Source organism: Bison bison, unplaced genomic scaffold, assembly GCF_000754665.1.
Source record: "Bison bison bison isolate TAMUID 2011002044 unplaced genomic scaffold, Bison_UMD1.0 scf7180017864032, whole genome shotgun sequence".
NCBI classification, from domain to species: Eukaryota; Metazoa; Chordata; class Mammalia; order Artiodactyla; family Bovidae; genus Bison; species Bison bison.
This window is the reverse complement of record NW_011494604.1, coordinates 893,937-909,098: the sequence shown is the minus strand read 5'-3', so window position 1 is coordinate 909,098 and position 15,162 is coordinate 893,937. Positions and strand designations below refer to the sequence as shown.

The 15,162-nt window shown below is 52.1% G+C and overlaps 1 protein-coding gene across 1 annotated transcript in view; it reads left to right on the top strand.

The window, feature by feature from the left end:
* Positions 1 to 15,162, top strand: part of SEMA5B (sema domain, seven thrombospondin repeats (type 1 and type 1-like), transmembrane domain (TM) and short cytoplasmic domain, (semaphorin) 5B) — a 124,498-nt gene that overhangs the window by 105,396 nt on the left and 3,940 nt on the right. The window contains exons 6-16 of the mRNA XM_010834267.1: positions 116 to 214; positions 655 to 868; positions 1,516 to 1,801; positions 4,084 to 4,219; positions 5,378 to 5,585; positions 5,705 to 5,912; positions 12,921 to 13,038; positions 13,179 to 13,360; positions 14,388 to 14,531; positions 14,732 to 14,879; positions 15,020 to 15,153. Of these exons, the coding sequence (XP_010832569.1) occupies positions 116 to 214; positions 655 to 868; positions 1,516 to 1,801; positions 4,084 to 4,219; positions 5,378 to 5,585; positions 5,705 to 5,912; positions 12,921 to 13,038; positions 13,179 to 13,360; positions 14,388 to 14,531; positions 14,732 to 14,879; positions 15,020 to 15,153 (1,877 nt within the window). The remainder of the gene's footprint in view (positions 1 to 115; positions 215 to 654; positions 869 to 1,515; positions 1,802 to 4,083; positions 4,220 to 5,377; positions 5,586 to 5,704; positions 5,913 to 12,920; positions 13,039 to 13,178; positions 13,361 to 14,387; positions 14,532 to 14,731; positions 14,880 to 15,019; positions 15,154 to 15,162) is intronic.

Here is a 15,162-nt window from a genome sequence, read left to right as displayed (position 1 = left end):
GCATCGGGGGCAGAGCAATGCTCTCGAATATTTGTGGCACAGTGGAGTGAGGGAAAGACACCTAGCTCTGCAGTGGAGAGCTTGTCCCTCTATTGCTTCCCCTTTCTTGCTTCAGGAGGAGTGTCAGAACTACGTGCGAGTCCTGATTGTCACTGGCCGGAAAGTGTTCATGTGTGGGACCAATGCCTTTTCCCCAGTGTGCTCCAGCAGACAGGTGGGGGCTGCGTGGGGTCGAGCAGACAGAGGGGGACACCAAGAGGTTCTCTCACTCAGGCACACAGCCTCAGATGGAGCTTCCAGTTCAGCACATAAACCAAAACAAAAAGGATGCCCAATTAGATTTGAATTTCAGATTAAAAACAGACAGTATTTTAGTATAAATATGTCCCATGCAAGATTTAGGATATACTTATGCTAAAAAACTATTCATTGTTCATCAAAATTCAACCTCACCTTGGAGGGTCCTAACTCTGGGAACAGCCTCTGCCCTCCATGATGACTGCTCCCTCAGAGGGACTGTGGGGGGCGATGAGAAGGAGGTGGAGGGAAGGAGAGGTCCAGAGAGACCAGGGACCCAGGAGAAAGCAAATTCCAGGGAAAGAACAGGCAGCCCCAAGGTCTCAGGAAAATAGCCCCATCTCCCCATTGTCCCAGGTGGGGAACCTCAGCCGGATGGTGGAGAAGATCAATGGTGTGGCCCGCTGCCCCTATGACCCACGCCACAACTCCACTGCCGTCATCTCCTCTCAGGGGGAGCTCTATGCTGCCACAGTCATCGACTTCTCAGGTCGGGACCCTGCTATCTATCGCAGCCTGGGCAGCCGGCCACCACTTCGCACTGCCCAGTATAACTCCAAGTGGCTTAATGGTAAGGAGACCCAGCCCTAGGGCTCCCCTGGTTCTAACCCAGCCAGCCCACCCTTAGTTTCCTTTTTGCCCAACCAAAGTGGGCAGACACTTGCGCAAGGACCACAGCAAGTCAGAGATGGACTCTGGATGAAATCATGGATGTCCTGAGGACCCAGAGCAGATGGAGGGCAGACTGTGAGGGGAGAGAGAGTTAGGAATTGATGAAGAGGAAAGGTTACAGGAAAGAAGAGATTGAGGGATGGTATTAGGAGTTTCTTGCCCTTTGGAGTTGAATCCCTGATTCTCCACTGATGAGCTGTGTGACCTTGAGCAAATGCTTGACTTCTCTGTGCCACAGTGGTCTCATCTATAATATGGGGACAATCATAGTATGTACCTCATAGCTTGTTAAGAGGATCCAATGGGCTAATCCATATAAAGTACTTACAGCAGTGTCTGGAGCACGGTGAGTGCTCAGTCATGCATGTTAACTATCATTGTAACTGCACTTTGTGTTGGGGGTGGGAACAGGGTTAGCGCCCCCAGGTCACCAAGCTGGCGGGGGGGTGTAGATGCCCATCTAAGGAAGTGGAAGTGGTCGAGTGCTCCCAGCTCTGTCTTCTTCCTCGTGGCCTGACCCACCTCTTGTTCCTCTTCTGTCCCCAGAGCCAAACTTTGTTGCAGCCTATGATATCGGGCTGTTTGCGTACTTCTTCCTGCGGGAGAACGCAGTGGAGCACGACTGTGGACGCACCGTGTACTCTCGGGTGGCCCGCGTGTGCAAGAACGATGTGGGGGGCCGCTTCCTGCTGGAGGACACTTGGACCACGTTCATGAAGGCCCGGCTCAACTGCTCCCGCCCGGGCGAGGTCCCCTTCTACTACAACGAGCTGCAGAGCGCCTTCCATCTGCCCGAGCAGGATCTCATCTACGGGGTCTTCACCACCAACGTGTGAGTCCTTGCCTTCCCCCCATACCTTCCCCTGGATGTCAGGGACCGGCTCTGACCTGCCTTCACAGCCTGGTGGCCTTGGGCAAGTCCCTGTCTTCGTTTCTCTTTCTGTAAAATGGGGATGGCCGTGCCTTCTGCCCTGGGTCCTTTGAGGATTTTGTGGCTCACTGCCTTTAGGGAGGTGAGCACTTGTTCTGGGTCGCTGTGACAGGCAGGCCTAGGCCAGATGTGAGGAAAATAAAAGGAGCTGGATTGTGATTCCATGAAAGAAGAACTTGCTGGGGATGAAAGTGCAGCAGGCTGCCTTTGATGAGGGGGTGACAGCCCTGGGAGGGTCCTCCAGCTGCCCACAGGAGACGCTCAGAGAGGACTCTACCCTTCCAACTTCAGAACTCCATGATCCCACTAAATCTAACCAGCAGAGTCTTGTCACAATCCTGACTGCCCAGGAAAACACAGGCTGGGAATTAGAAGGGTAACCCCCCACTGAGATCATGAGTCTGTCCTCCACTGCCTCCTTCTGTGTATAGGCTGATCCATTCAGGTGACTTTTGTACAGAGAATGCTGAATGGGCAGCAAAGACTGAGAAACGAATTTGCTGTCCAGCATGCTGAGGAGAGTTCCCAGTAAGGACATCAGAAACAGAGAGTGGTGTTTGGTACCTAGGGCCCAGCTAGCAGCACTGGATGAGAGCCAGATTAGCCACAGAATGGATGGTTTAGGGGATGGACAGGGGGAGGGGAAAGCAGGGAAGCTGGAGCAGAGAAGCCTTCCAAGCTAAGGGACAGACATGCGACACAGCCATGTGGTATGAGCTTGGAGCTGACAGCTGGGACTTAGTGACCAGTCCACTGTCAGCAGTAGAAGGTAGGCAGCTGTGAGCAAAGGGCAGGAGTCACTGGAAAGGCATCAAGGGAAAATAGCAATGTTAGTATAAACTGCAAATTGTTTATGTATTGTGTGCCTTCTCCGTGGCCCGGGTTCTTGTCAAGTGGAGGTGAGGGTGGGAGACATGCCAGTGAGCAAGAGCAGGCCTGACTCTGCCCATAAGGATCTTGCATTCTCGAGAGGGTCATTATTAAATGCCCAGTTTGAACTGCAAGAAAATCTCCAGAGGAAAAGGGCAACGTGCAGAGAAGCTATGATCACTATGGAGGGGTGATGATCAGGGAAGGCTTCCTGTAGGAAGTGATATCTACAGGGTGACTGGGAAATAACTAAAGGACAGGAGCATTCCAGCCTGAGGGAACAATATGCACAAAGTTTTGAGGTGGGAAAAAAATGTTTGAGGAACTGAGAGGAGCCCTGTGTGGCAGGAACCTGGTGGGTGAGGAGGAGAAAGACACGAGAGTTGGCTGAAGGGCAGGCACGGGCGGATTATAGACGGGAGGGCCTTGTAGACTTCTTTAAGGGTTTTGATCTTTATCCTAAGGGTAAGGAGAAGTTGCTGGAGGGTTTGAAGCAGGACAAGGGCTAGCTCAGATGTGCATTTGGCAAGTCACTCCAGTTGCCGCGTGCAGGATGGATTAGAGGAAACTGGACACACTGCAGGGACAGTATGGTGTCCTGGCAGAGAGTGGGGGCTGCGACCAGGCAGAGGGGGAGTGAAAGGCACATATTTGGGAGAGGGGCTAAGTGCAGAGAACAGCCTGGTAACATTTGGTGTACTGGTATCCTCTCTCCAAACTGTCCACATCAGACTCAGAGAAACATTTGTTTCCATGACTGAAAGGGATCTGAGAGGTCACCTGGCTGCAGGTGTTGAGCTGCAGCATAGAACACTGGTTTGGTAACCAGGTTGTTGTTTTTATTTTCTTAATAAAATAATAAAACAGAATTGACAGAAAAAAATATCAGAGTATAATGTATTTAGTAAGGTGATACATTGTTTCATGAAAATGCATTGCAAATGTGTGTGTCTAATAGTATGTGTGTGTCATACTGAGTTATCATATAAAATGTATTTCTTACGGTGGACCATGAACTAAAATGTTCGAAAACCATTGACTTTATTTGCCCTCCCACTGAATAAAGGAAGGGGATGAGAAGCGCAGAAGGATCCACCAGTTTTTCTCATCCATGGGTCCTTTTTTCCTAGAGGGTTTCCAGAGGGTCTCCTCCTTCTGTGAGAGCCCCGTGATACAGAAGGCCCCAGACTCATCATAGGTGTTTAGTAAGCCCTGGAGCTGTGCCACACTGACTTGACAGCTGGAGGTTGGATTTAGGGGAGGGTGCCGAGGCCTCCAGAGAAGGCAGCATCCCGCCATCTCCTGCCTTTCAGAAACAGCATCGCTGCGTCTGCTGTCTGCGCCTTCAATCTCAGTGCCATCTCCCAGGCTTTCAATGGCCCATTTCGCTACCAGGAGAACCCCAGGGCTGCCTGGCTCCCCATCGCCAACCCCATCCCCAATTTCCAGGTACCGCTTCTTCTCTCCTTCCCCTCCCATCACATACCACCCTCCCCCAGACTATCAGCCACAAGCTGATGCCCAACTACTTAGTGTAACCGCCAAATGTGTCCCTGCTGGTCTATGCCCATCTGTGGGGTCTGCAGGGGTTCCCTAAGAGGGTGGTAACCTCAAGACTGTGGAGTGAGAAAGGAAGAGTGGATGGGATGCAGAGCAAGGGGGCCTGGTCTGAGCCATCTCTAAATGTGACCCCTCACCTCCTGAGAGGGAGGGAGGTCGGACCTCAACCCTCCTCAGTATAGGGGGCCGGGGGTGGGGGGCACACTCACAAGCTGTCTGGCCAGGAGTTTGCTCTCAGTCTACCCAGCATGGGTAGTGATGCCCAGAAGGTCTCTGAGTCAGAGCCTAGACATGGTGGTATGAGCATCCCCAGTGTGTGATGGAGAAGCAGGAAGAGCCACAGGACAAAGCAAAATACAGATGATTGACTTTCATATCCATCCAACTTCCTGCCCAGGACACAGAATGGAGCAGGGAAAGACCTCAGGCTTTTCAGTCATAGAGTCCTGACCCAGATCTAGCCCTCTTTATGTGTGACCTTGGGCAAGTCACTCAGCCTCCTTGAGTCTTTACCCTGATCTGGCACATTGGGATAATACCACCAACTTCATAGACACATTGGAGGATTGACATGCACCTGACCAGGGTCCGTAGAATGATATGCACCTGACGTGCTCAGTAAATGACAGTTGCCTTCCAGCTTTGGTTTAGAAGGCGTAAGAACCTTGAGATGAGAGGGACAGGGAGAGGGAAGGCGGGGCTTGGCCCAATGTGGGGGAGGGGCACCGACAGCGACAGCATGAAATAACAAGACACTTGTTATCCACACTCATATGATCAGCTTTTGGATAATCAAGCCCCTTTTTCATCTCCCTGCCCTCTCCACCCCTGGTAGGTCTCTCCTCCCCCATTTTCTCAGCTTCACTGTCCCTTAGTTCCCAAAGATGAGGTATCTTCCTGGAAGAGGGTGCAGGACCCTTAGCGGGGATGTTGGGGGTGGGGAGCAGGGGTTGGAGAATCAAGGACTGGGTAGTGAGGAAGAAGGAGGGGACCCGGGATCACGGCAGCCCGGCAGCTGGGCACGCGTGACCCGGCTCCCCGCCGCAGTGCGGCACCCTGCCGGGGGTGGGCCCCAATGAGAACCTGACGGAGCGCAGCCTGCAGGACGCACAGCGCCTGTTCCTGATGAGCGAGGCTGTGCAGCCGGTGACACCGGAGCCTTGCGTCACCCAAGACAGCGTGCGCTTCTCACACCTCGTGGTGGACCTTGTGCAGGCCAAGGATACGCTCTACCACGTGCTCTACATCGGCCCCGGTGAGGCCGCCCCGCCCCGCCTGTGCCCCGGGTGGGAGGGGGTGGAGGGGTGGGGGACTGGGTTGCGAGGTTCCGGGGCCACCCTGAGGTTCAAGGCCACCCTGATCTGGCCTCTCCAGAGTCCGGCACCATCCTGAAGGCACTGTCCACGACGAGCCGCAGCCTCCGGGGTTGCTACCTGGAGGAGCTGCACGTGCTGCCCCCCGGGCGCCGGGAGCCACTGCGCAGCCTGCGCATCGTGCACAGCGCCCGCGCGCTCTTCGTGGGGTTGAGCGACGGTGTGCTGCGCGTCCCGCTGGAGAGGTGCGCCGCCTACCGCAGCCAGGGGTGAGTGAGCACCGCGCCACGGCGGGCGGGCTGGCGGGCCGGATTCCCAGCGCCGATCTCTGTCGATCTCACTGGGAAGTGGAGATCCAACAGATGGAGCTTCGGGGTCAAGGTACCCGTGGGGTGGCATCCTGACGCAGTCACGGATGGTGTGCCTTTGGACAAGTCACTTCTCGGAGCCCTGGCTTCCTCCTCATAAATCTCTGCAGGGTTTTTGTGAAGGCTGGTTGGGATAATCTGCGCAAACCACTTATCACTCTCCCTAGGGGGAGGATGTGTTGAGCACAAGGTGGTGGCTGTTGTTATCCCTGTTGTCAAGCCCATAGTGAAGGCCTGGCGGCCATCTCCACCCGATTTATTCTCAGTCCCTTCAGTTCAGAGAGGGGGCTTTATCTTTGAAACCACAGTGCTTACTACCCAGATGTGAGGGCAGATGGGAGGCTATGCTCCCCAAGCTTGCCCTTCTAACTTCCCCACTTAGAAGAGGCAGAGAGATCTGGCGTGGGTACGGTAGAGGTGAGGAGCCAAGTGGAGATCCGACATCCCAGCTGCTTCTGCCATCAGTTCTCCAAACTTTAGCTTCTAGCGGATCCACAAATTTGACAACAATGACGCTGGCATTTAAGGGGAAACAAAACCTGTCCCAAAGCCAAATGCAGATGTATCTCAGACTCCTAACCACTGGAGGCTACCCTGAGCTGCTCCCCACCCCCATTATGGAGATAATAAAAAATTGCCTGCAGCTGGTATAGCCAAGGCCCCGTGGGCTCCTGTGGCCTTTGCAACACAGGGACCTCCTGGCTGTGCCCATCTGTTCTCAAGATTTGGGAGACAAATGGCATGCCTGCTGCCAACGGTTGTTTTCCAGTCTCGGTGGAGGGTGCTAGGAACTGAGGATGGGCCTGGGGGGCTGGGGAGGAGGCTGGAAGGTCATGGGTTGACAAGGGGTGGGGCTGGGGGTGGGCTGGGAGTGGAAGGCAGTGGGCAAACACCCAAACTTCCCTCAGTCCTAATGCAGGGTTCCATCAGCAAAGCACCAAATGTGCTAAGCCCTCCCATGCTCAGAGTTTTTTGCGGGCTGTCGGCGTGAGAAGAGGGAGGCCAGATGAAACAGGCCTGGAACACTCTCGTTTCTCTTAGGGCTCTGGTTGGTGAGAGAAGCCTTGACATTAATCTGACTGACGTGTGGGCAGAGACTGGGGTATAATGCAAGGGGCTTGAGTGGTGGAATTGGATACACCTGGGGCTCCACTGAAGCGTCAGCTATACCAGGTGTATGATCTTGAGCAAGTTACTGAACCTTTTGAACTTTGGCTTTCTCAGTGGGAAAATAGGGGGAAATTGTGATGAAGCAATTTAATTTTCCACTCTAGTATTCTTGCCTGGAGACTCCCATGTAAAGAGGAGTCTGACAAGATACAGTCCATTGGGTCGCAAAGATTTAGACATGACTGAAGCAACTAACACACACTGAGATACCAGGGGATAGGACTTGAATGCATGAATTTGGGGAGATACATTTTAGGCCATAACAGCTGAACAGATAATCTTCAGACATACAGTTTTCCCACCTCTGCTAAGTCGCTTCAGTCATGTCTGACTCTGTGCGACCCCCATAGACGGCAGCCCACCAGGCTCCCCCATCCCTGGGATTCTCCAGGCAAGAACACTGGAGTGGGTTGCCATTTCCTTCTCCAATGCATGAAAGTGAAAATTGAAAGGGAAGTCGCTTAGTCGTGTCTGACTCTTAGTGACCTCATGGACTGCAGCCTACCAGGCTCCCCTGTCCATGGGATTTTCCAGGCAAGAGTACTGGAGTGGGTTGCCATTGCCTTTCCCACCTCTAACATGTACAAAATAACAGCTCCAGGAGGTACTGGAGAATCAGCTGGATAAAGTATGTAAGAGTATACTGTTCATAGTTCAAGCACCAAACACACCTCGATAATTATTCCTGCAGGTCAAGGACCCATTTTATGTCCATAGGGTTGCAAAGAGTCAGTCACAACTGAAGTGACTTACCTGAAGTCGCTAAGTCGTGTTTGACTCTTTGTGACCACATGGACTGTATGTAGCCTACCAGGCTCCTCCATCCATGGGATTTTCCAGGCAAGAATACTGGAGTGGATTGCCATTTCCTTCTCCAGGGGATCTTCCCAACCCAGGGATCGAACCTGGGTCTCCCACATTGCAGGCAGACACTTTACCATCTGAGCCACCAGGGAAGTGACTTAACACGCATGCTATTTAATTTTGGCAAACAAACTGTAAGGATTGGGAATAATGCTCATGAAGTGCCTAGTCCAGCAAGTGAGTTATCGTTGGTAACTAATCATCGTTGGTCCTAGTTCCTTTTTTTTATCTCTGCGAATGCATTTAGGGGCCATCAGCCTCCTGGGCTCTCTGGAGTCTCAGGATCTGTGACATTGAATACAGACAGCACTGCTTGGCAATGAATCATGGTGTTTCCCTCATATCTTGTCTTCTTTAACTCTTGTGTCATTATTAAACTTTTCACATGTATCCTGTTCTTTAAGAGGATGTAAATCCTCGAAGGTAAACCCAGTGTCCCAGTATTTTCTATACTCCACCAGGGGGGCCACACCCAGCCCCAGGCGCAAAGTGGCCTTCCACACATGACTGATCCTGAAGTTGATTGATTGTTTGGCCTTGAGAGGAGGTTGGTGCAGGAGAGGAGTGGGATTGGAAAGTGGATTGAGGCCAGCTAAGAATGCCAAGGGAGGATTTTTACTTGAATTCTGTGACTGGGGGCACTGAAGTGGTCTTTGAGCAGGGGAATAGAGTGATGGGCAGTGTGAATAGGTGTTTTACAAAGATCAAGCAGACAGTGGCGAGTAGCATTGTCGCAGGGCAGATGGTTGGCCAGTGTGAGCTGCTGTGGCTCTGGGCCAGATATGATGTAATGGGGGCTGCAGTGGAATGAAAGGAAGGATGATGCCAGTTGTTTCCCCATGCCCATGGTGCTGCAGACAGGGGACAATGAGGTCACGGAGCATGGCCGGGTGGAACAGAAAGATAGACAGAGGTCAATTCGGAATCTAATACTTTTGGTTTCCTGAGTTTGGGATAAGAGGCCTTGATGTGTACAGTAGAAACCCTACTGTATACTGTAGGTGGATCTAAAATGTGAGGTCTCATTAATGAGAAGTTAACAGAATGAACAGAGGAAGCCCGTGCCGCCAGCAGGCTGTGCGCTCCGGGAGTCTGGGAGCCACCTGCCCATCACACTGTATCAGAATGTGTGCTGTAGCGAGGCAGTTTGTCACAGGCTTCTACTGTGTTCCACGATAGACATTTCTTTCCTTTTTCCTCATTTCTTCCAAAGCTGGCAAGAAGCTGAGGACAGGCAAGCAGAGGCCCCTTTATGCCCCCTCCTCTGTCCAGAATCCAGGGGCTTGTCTCTAGAACCCTCCTTTCACTCAGGCAAACTTCAGCCCCATAGGGCATGACCAGGACACTGAGCTGACCACAGAGAGACCAGGGCTCACAGGAGAAGGAGCAGAGGGAATGAATGCTGACTAGCTCTACAAAGCAGTGTTTTATGCCTGAAGAACCGCCCCCTTCCTCCTTCATGCCGCCTTGGAGTGAGGGGCCTGTCTTGCCAGCTTATCCCAACCTCCCTCCCTGGCAGAGGGTCTGGGCTCCCTCCACTGCCATTTTAAGTAATGACCACTTGCTCCCAAGCTCCACTGTGGACAGCTCCCTTTGTGAAACTATGGCTACACGGTGTTGGAATCGGCCTCCTTGTAAATTCCACCATCCATCTTTGTCCCGCTTCTGAGCCCATGGAATGAACCTGTTCCCTTTTGTAATGACTGCCTGAGACACTGCAGTAAAAAAGACATGGTGATATATTATTAGTCTGATGGCTAACTTTATGAAAGAAACTCTTTTTTTTTTTTTTTTAATGAAAGAAACTCTTAATTGCCACCCATTCCTGCCATCAGAGACACACTGTAACTCTCCTCTGCTTGGAGCTTTAATTTTCTTAAGGACATTCTCTGCTCTGGAAGCTTTGAAGTGGCCTTTGGTCAAAAACAGCAAATGTGGACAAGCAAAGAGCTCAGGCACTGGTGCCAGGGGAGTCTCGCAGGTCCCCTCGGGCAACCTGGGCCAGGGCAGCGCAGGTGTGTCCGTGGAGAATCTGCTCTCCTCTTTCTTCTCTGGGACGACTGAGTGCGGGAGAGGCTGAGGGTGAGGGATCCTGGCTGAGGGGCTACGGCCAGCATCTACTCTGTGTGTTTCTTTGCTCTTTATCCTGTCATGGATTAGAAGAAATACAGGATACCTCATCTCTTGACTTGGGAACCCTGACAAAAGTGGCCCTGGAACAGCAATTCTAAAGGCTATTATTCATTATAATCACCTGAGGAGTATTTCAAAGATGCCAGTGCCTGGGCTTACTCCAGTCCTGAAGGCCCAGAAATAGGAGGGGTTTTGTTTTGTTTGCCTAAGCTGTTTTTAAAAATCCCCAGGAGATTCTAATTTGTACTCAAGACTGGGAACAACTGTTCTAGAACTGGTTAGGCCCTAGATGAGAGAAGTAGCATGAGGCAAACTGCATTCCTCCAGAATCTTCTGTTTTTACCTTGTATAAATCAATTCAAATTTTCTACTCTTATCCATTCTCTCTTCTAGCATACAGTTGTTTTTGATGGATAGAATCCTATGTATTATTATTAATCACTAGTCATGGCTAGTTCTCTTTTTATTATTTAATCTGTACTGCTTGTGGAGTACCATGTCAGTGCTTCTTGAGTTTGATACCCATTTCTGAGAGCTAAGGCAAATACACTCAGGAATGGGCTTTACTGAGTTCTGATTGACTGAGTCTGCTCACAGAAAATTTGGCCCAAATGTCAGCAGGTAAGCAGAACCTCAAAAGCACCGGTTGCTGGGACTACTTTTGCACATGTATTGTATTTAGTCCCATGACATCTAGTTTGACTCATTTGCTGGTGAAACACCCCCAGGCCAAACCACTGATCCTGAATGAAAACATGAGCACCTGTACATTGTATAATTCACACAAATTGTCCTTGAGAGAACAAAGTGGAAACACAGCAACAGATGAGCATTCTGGATTTCCAGGTGGGCCATGGTGTGCTTACTGGCAATCAGCGAGGCTGTCACTCACTGAAACCCCAGGCATTGTCTCACTTATATGAGGTCATAAGTTGCTGGAGCAAGAGACAGCACTGTCTTTGATCTCCTCTGGCAAGGAGGGGAGCCCCACCCTCTTCTTTATAAGGTCTTCATATAACTTCTTTTCTCTCTGGAGCCTGATATGGCTTACTGAACTCACCGAAAATAAAGAACTCCCCTGACAGGTGATGTTCCCTGAAGCTTCAAGAGAAAAGGAAGATTCTATCCTAGACTCACGAAAAGGGGCAGCCCCTTGACTCCTTTGTGTATCCCTTCAGTGCTAGGCAGCCTTGGCCCCTTTGGCCAATGCAAAATCCCTCTGCAGACTCAACTCATGGCATGGGCTCCCCTACCCTCTTTGTCATGCAGCACCTCCTTCACCCCAAGCCTCTTCTGCTTTCTAACCTCCAATTTCTGCTCCACTCGCAGTGTGCTCCTAGATTGTCCACAGCAGGCCCACTGCTGTGGAGCAGCCAGGCCTTGTCAGAGGGAGTGGAAGTTGGGGAAAGAAAGGCAGAAGGGACCCAGGGTATCCCCTGAGATTGGCGGTGGGCTCTCTGGGTGTTGGAGGGAACTTCCTTCAGGCTTCAGAAGCTGAGATTGTGTTGACTTAACAATGGATAGCACATCCTGATTCCCTAATTCCTATACTCTTTCCCCGCCTCCTTGAAGTCTTATTGGTAGAGATACATTTTTTTGTTGTTGTTAAAAACTATAGAGGATACAATGACTAAGTCAGAAGGAGACAGGAAAGAGAGGAGCCTAGGATATGAGAAGTGGGGGCTTTGAGGCGTTCATCGGTGTGTGAACCGTTCCTCTCCTGGCTTACCGCAGATCGACCAGATCGGCCTGCCTGGGAAGAGGAACCTGGGATGTGACCCCTGCCCCATCCCAGTTTGAGCTTATTCTTATGATGTTAATGCACTGGACGCTGGGCCGTGCCACTGAGCAGCACAAGCATGTGGATGTCCAGGTGACCCTGGATTGTGTCCCCTGCTTCTATGCTTTAAGGCATGTGCCCATGTTTACAGTCAGATACAGCCTCCAGCTGGGACACAGAAGCGTAAGGGGAAGAGTGTGGTGGTAGTGGTGGTAGGGGGTGCCTAGATTCTAACCCCAGCTCGGTCATGTAAAATTTGTGTGATCTTCGGGAAATACCTCTTCCCTTCTCTGTGATTGTTTCTTCCTTTGTTTAACAGAGAGGTTGTATTATGGACACCCACGATTCTCAACCCGGCTCCCACTAGAATCATCCACAAGCTTTTAAACCCCCTAGCACCCACCCAGAGATTCTTTGTCTGGGATGGGCCCAGGTATCAGTACTTTTCAAAAAGCTCCTTTAGTGATTCTGATGTGCTGCCAGGGTTGAGAACCACTGATTCTGATCATCTGTAAGGTCCTTTCCATCACTATAATCATAGCGTCTGGCAGGGAGGTACTGCCTCTTTGGGTTTCTGCTCACCACATCTTCGCCTGTGGCCCTAGATGTGCAGCGTGGAACCCCTGACTCAGGCAAGTACTCAGACTCAGTAGTTTCTTGGTTAAGTGTGCGGGCTCTGGAGGGTAAGAGTGTGAGTCCAGGGTTAGCTCTGGTTTTCCTCCATATAACATGGGGATAATAACAGTACCTTCCTCACTGAGTTGTTGCATTGAGTTAATTCACACTTGTAAAGTGCTTAAAATGATGCCTGGCACACAGTAAGTAGTCAAGGAACTTAGTTACTATTGTGGAAGACATCTGGATGAGAGGGGTGTCCAGAGAGGAGTGTCCAGGCATATTCTTGGGATGCAGATGAGGGTGGGAGTCCAGTGGGCTTGAGGCTCCGGACCTCTGTCTGGCAGGGCCTGCCTGGGGGCACGGGACCCGTACTGCGGCTGGGATGGAAAGCAGCAACGTTGCAGCACTCTCGAGGACAGCTCCAACATGAGCCTCTGGACCCAGAACATCACAGCATGTCCTGTGAGCACCCTTTTGTAGCCCCTACCAGGGACCTCTTCCCCCGAATTCAGGCCAACTGTCCACCAGTGTCCCCACAGGCCTTGTGTCTTCTCTGCCCCTGCCTTGGGTGACAGGGTCCTGCTCTCGATGTGTGTCCACAGGTGCGAAATGTGACTCGGGATGGGGGCTTCGGCCCATGGTCACCATGGCAACCATGTGAGCACTTGGATGGGGACAACTCAGGCTCTTGCTTGTGTCGGTCCCGAGCCTGTGACTCCCCTCGACCCCGCTGTGGGGGCCTCGACTGCCTGGGGCCAGCCGTTCACATTGCCAACTGCTCCAGGTATGTGAGGATACAGGGCATGCCCTCGGTGGCCTTGGAATGGAGTAAGGGGAATAGAGCAAATGGGGCATCATCCCAGCCAGGTGTTTGGACTAAGGGACAGAAAATACTTCAGGGCTGTGTAGGAGACTGGACAGGTGGCTGAGGTCTGAGGCAGGAAACGAGCACTGGGAGAGTTTCCAGGCCAGTGGGAGAGAAGTGTCTGCCTGGTGGTGCTTTGCAGACAAAGAGGAAGTCTGGATAGGCATGGGAGTCACTCCCAGATGATCTATAGCCTCAATAAGCCTTGCAGTCCCCAACTGGAAGGACAGCATGGGATGGCAGTAGCCACCTAATCACTCTGAGATTCTCTAAAGGGGGGTTACGGTGCCCTCCTTGAAGGTTGTTGGGCGGGTTAAATGAGACTCTCTCCCTATGTAGAGAGAGAGAGAGAGAGCTGCCTACTACCTACTACCCTGCCTACTACCTGGGGACTCCCTAAAGTGGTTAAAATAAATAATCCAAAATTCCAGACACTCTTAAAATAATTTTATATCCATTTATTAACTTAACCATCACAACACCCTCACGGAGTAGGATACAATCAGTATCCTTACTTTAAAGGTAAGAGTATGATGAAACACAGAAGATTTCGATAAATCGCCCAGCCTTAAAAAGCCAGTTAGTTGTAGAACCAAAATTTGTAAGGTCTGCCAGCCAACAAGGCTGAAACAAAGGGTACAGATGGGAAGGGACATCTTCTCTAGGGAAGATGTCCTTTGTCCCTGGCAAGTAGGGGCCATGTCCTATCGCTGTGCTCTAAGCACGAGTACAGCCTGGTGTATAGCAGAAGGCTTTCAATCTATGTTCGAGTGAACAAATGAATGCAGGAGTACGTCATTCCTGAGATGGTTTGGCTAGGAGCTATTGTATTTCCCGTGAATGGCATTTCCTGACAACAATACAAAACCCATCTATGCAGATGTTATTAGATCGGAGAGGCTAGGACTCAGAGGGTCATTGTCTCTGTCCCCTCTGGCCCCACCAGGAATGGGGCATGGACACCGTGGTCGTCTTGGGCCCTGTGCAGCACCTCCTGTGGGATCGGATTCCAGGTCCGCCAGCGAAGCTGCAGCAACCCCGCGCCACGCCACGGGGGCCGCATCTGCGTGGGCAAGAGCCGGGAGGAGCGGTGAGTTAGGGTGTGGCTGGAGGTTTCCGCGACAAGCCAAGCCCGAGGTCCCCGACTTCCCGGGGCCCCCCAGAAGGTGGTCTGGATTCTCTGGGTGATCCAATGGACCCTCGTTTTCCCAATTTTCCCCAAGTCTCACAATCCCAGTGACCTCTCATACGAAATGGTGGAGTAATGACTCCTCCCATTCTGCTCCTCAGGTTCTGTAACGAAAACACGCCTTGCCCGGTGCCCATCTTCTGGGCATCCTGGGGCTCCTGGAGCAAGTGCAGCAGCAACTGTGGGGGCGGCGTGCAGTCGCGCCGCCGGACCTGTGAGAACGGCAACTCCTGCCCGGGCTGCGGCGTGGTGAGGGTCCGGCCGAGGCGGGGGCGGGCGCGGGATGCTTGGACCCGCAGCCCAGGGTAGGGCAGACGGGGCGGGGTCGGAGTGCAAGGGCAGGCCAGGGTTTGCATGGCTGTGAAACAGCACTGGATCTCACCCCGAAGGAGTTCAAGACATGCAATCCCGAGGCCTGCCCCGAAGTGCGGCGCAACACGCCGTGGACGCCGTGGCTGCCGGTGAACGTGACCCAGGGCGGGGCGCGGCAGGAGCAGCGCTTCCGCTTCACTTGCCGCGCGCCGCTGCCCGA